At 41.0% G+C, this 2,321-nt stretch overlaps 1 protein-coding gene across 1 annotated transcript; it reads right to left on the reverse strand.

Moving 5' to 3' along the window:
* Positions 1–283: 283 nt before the first annotated feature.
* Positions 284–1,598, reverse strand: LOC118344008. Its single transcript, XM_035683741.1, has 2 exons — positions 575–1,598; positions 284–480 (listed from the first exon to the last, which is right to left on the reverse strand). The coding sequence occupies exons 1-2, from the start codon at positions 1,596–1,598 to the stop codon at positions 284–286; spliced, it is 1,221 nt and encodes a 406-aa protein (XP_035539634.1).
* Between the last annotated feature and the right edge of the window lie 723 nt (positions 1,599–2,321).

Below are 2,321 nucleotides of genomic sequence, written 5' to 3' on the forward strand. Positions count from 1 at the left end.
CTTCAATCTTGAGTCCATCTTCTGGTGGTAAAATCAAACTCGCCAGGAATCCCATGCACCCTTGTCTCAAAAGTCTGGTGGCCTGCAAAGCTGAGATTACACGAGGAGGGGAAGTTTCTCGTACAGACTGAAAACTAAACTCCTCCCCATCTGTGCATTTAAAGACCACTCGCTTATTAAAGCAATCCACACAGGCATGGTTCTGGGATAACCAGTCCATTCCCAGAATCACGTCAAATCCGGACATATCAAATACGATTAAGTCCGCAGGTAGAATTCTCCCTTAAATCTCTATCGGACAACCAATTAGCACAGAATCACAAATAATATGATCTCCCGAGGGCGTAGCAACAGACATACTAGGTTCTAGTGGTTCAGGTATCTTCTCAGCCAAACGTGCATAATGATTAGAAATGAAAGAATGAGTAGCGCCAGAGTCGAATAAAATGGAGGCATGACGTGAAAACAACGATAATGTGCCTATATGAATGACATAACAACTTAAAGCTATCAGGATCATGTAATTTATTCATCGTTCTATAAAGATATCTAAATTTAGGAAAGCGAAAGGTACCTGTGACTACATCATTTGATGCTTCAGCATCAATAGGGGTAAGGGCATAAACTCTCGCTGTAGCATGCGTCTTCTGTCCTCCGTTCCTACCCGATTCCCCAGGTTTCTTAACTGGGCAGTCCCGAGCTAGATGGTTTGGCTTCCCGCACTTGAAACACACGTTCTGGCCAAACATGCACCTTCCCAAATGTCGTTTCCCACATGTTGCACACGTGGGGTAAGTTTGCCCTGCTGGTGGTTGACCTTGATGATTCATAATGTGAGGCCTCTTGTCCTTATGCGACACTGCTTGGGGTTGTTGCTGTTGCTGGCGCTTCCTTTGATTGTTGTACTCGATGTTCTCTTGGAGGTCTTCTTCAGCAATGGTAGCTCGGGTGACTAGCTCTGTGAAACTCCGAATACTGAGAGTACGGACAGGTTCTCGAATCCTACGATCCAGTCCACGCTCAAATTTTTCAGCCTTCTTTTCCTCATCCGGAATTAAGTAAATTGCAAAACGAGAAAGCTCCATGAACGTTGTAGCATATTGCGCTACCGTCATAGATCCTTGAGTAAGATCCATAAACTGGCGAGCTCTCGACTCCTGAAGAGTTTGCGGAAAGAAGTGGTCCAAAAAGATTTTCTTGAAATGCTCCCAAGTAATGGGGACTGCTTCCCCTAGTTCCAGCTGAACCAAAGCCCGGGTTGACTTCCACCACTTGTTTGCCATATCAGTCAAGTGGTAAGCGGCATATTTGACCTTCTGATCATCCGTGCAGTAGAGCACTTCAAAAATCTGCTCCATACGATCAATCCAGCTTTCCGCATCCATGGAATTCAATCTGCCATCGAACGTAGGAGGATGCTGACGAGAAAATTGCTCCAAAGTACAACCGGCTTGTGGAGCTCTAGGCGCCATAAGTTGGCCGCTAACCATAGATTGAAAGAATTGGGTAGCAGCTGCGACCAGATGGTCCGGGTTATCATTCTGGTTAGAACCAGAAGATCCCTCTCGGGTTGGGTGATTTCTAGTACCGGGGGCCATGATCTACGTCAAACGTCATAATAACAATTATCTAGTATTTGATAAGAACGTAAAAACAATGACAATGAAACAAACTATACTGATTGTTCTAACTAGTAAAAACTATAAAGTATTCAACCCTAAACAAACCTTGATTACTCGCGAGCAGGCTAGGAGCATCCTAGGTAATTTTTACTAAAAATTTTACAAAAAGTTTTTTTTTTTTTTTTTTTCAAAAGTCTACAGAATCGACCGGCTCTAATACCAAATTGTAACACCCCCTTCCCGTAGGCTAGGTGTGTCACGTATTTTTCATGAAAAATAACCCGGCAAGCGATTCTCTAATTTCATAATTGAAAAATAAACTGAAGTAATTTATTATGAAATAAAAGGTCTAATAAAAAATGTCTTCCCAAAACATTAAAGAAATAACTGAATAAATTCGTCATAAAAGACACATTTTATTTTAAAAAGTCTGAACAAAACTAAAATGTTCCTTCTACTCCTGGCCTGCCTGCTCGTAATCATCATCTTCACCTGGGTAATTAAAAACATGAAAATAAACTAAAATGAGTCGATGACTCAGTAAGAAATCTATCATAACGAAAACGTAATAAACATAAAATTTTCATAAGAACTTTCATGCTGAACTTAAAATTTATGACTGTTCATGCTAATGCTTATGCTATGTATGACTGAATTTTCTGAACTAACTGACTGATTTATCTTACTTATCTGACTGGC

The sequence above is a fragment of the Juglans regia genome, chromosome 12 (genome assembly GCF_001411555.2).
Source record: "Juglans regia cultivar Chandler chromosome 12, Walnut 2.0, whole genome shotgun sequence".
In the NCBI taxonomy this organism is placed as follows: Eukaryota; Viridiplantae; Streptophyta; class Magnoliopsida; order Fagales; family Juglandaceae; genus Juglans; species Juglans regia.

Bases quoted from the DNA above. Each gene is read 5' to 3' on its own strand.
- LOC118344008 (XM_035683741.1), bottom strand. From the start codon at position 1,598: ATGGCCCCCGGTACTAGAAATCACCCAACCCGAGAGGGATCTTCTGGT. The intron at 481-574 runs GTACCTTTCGCT...TCATTCATATAG, and splicing joins ATCAAATGATGTAGTCACAG to GCACATTATCGTTGTTTTCA.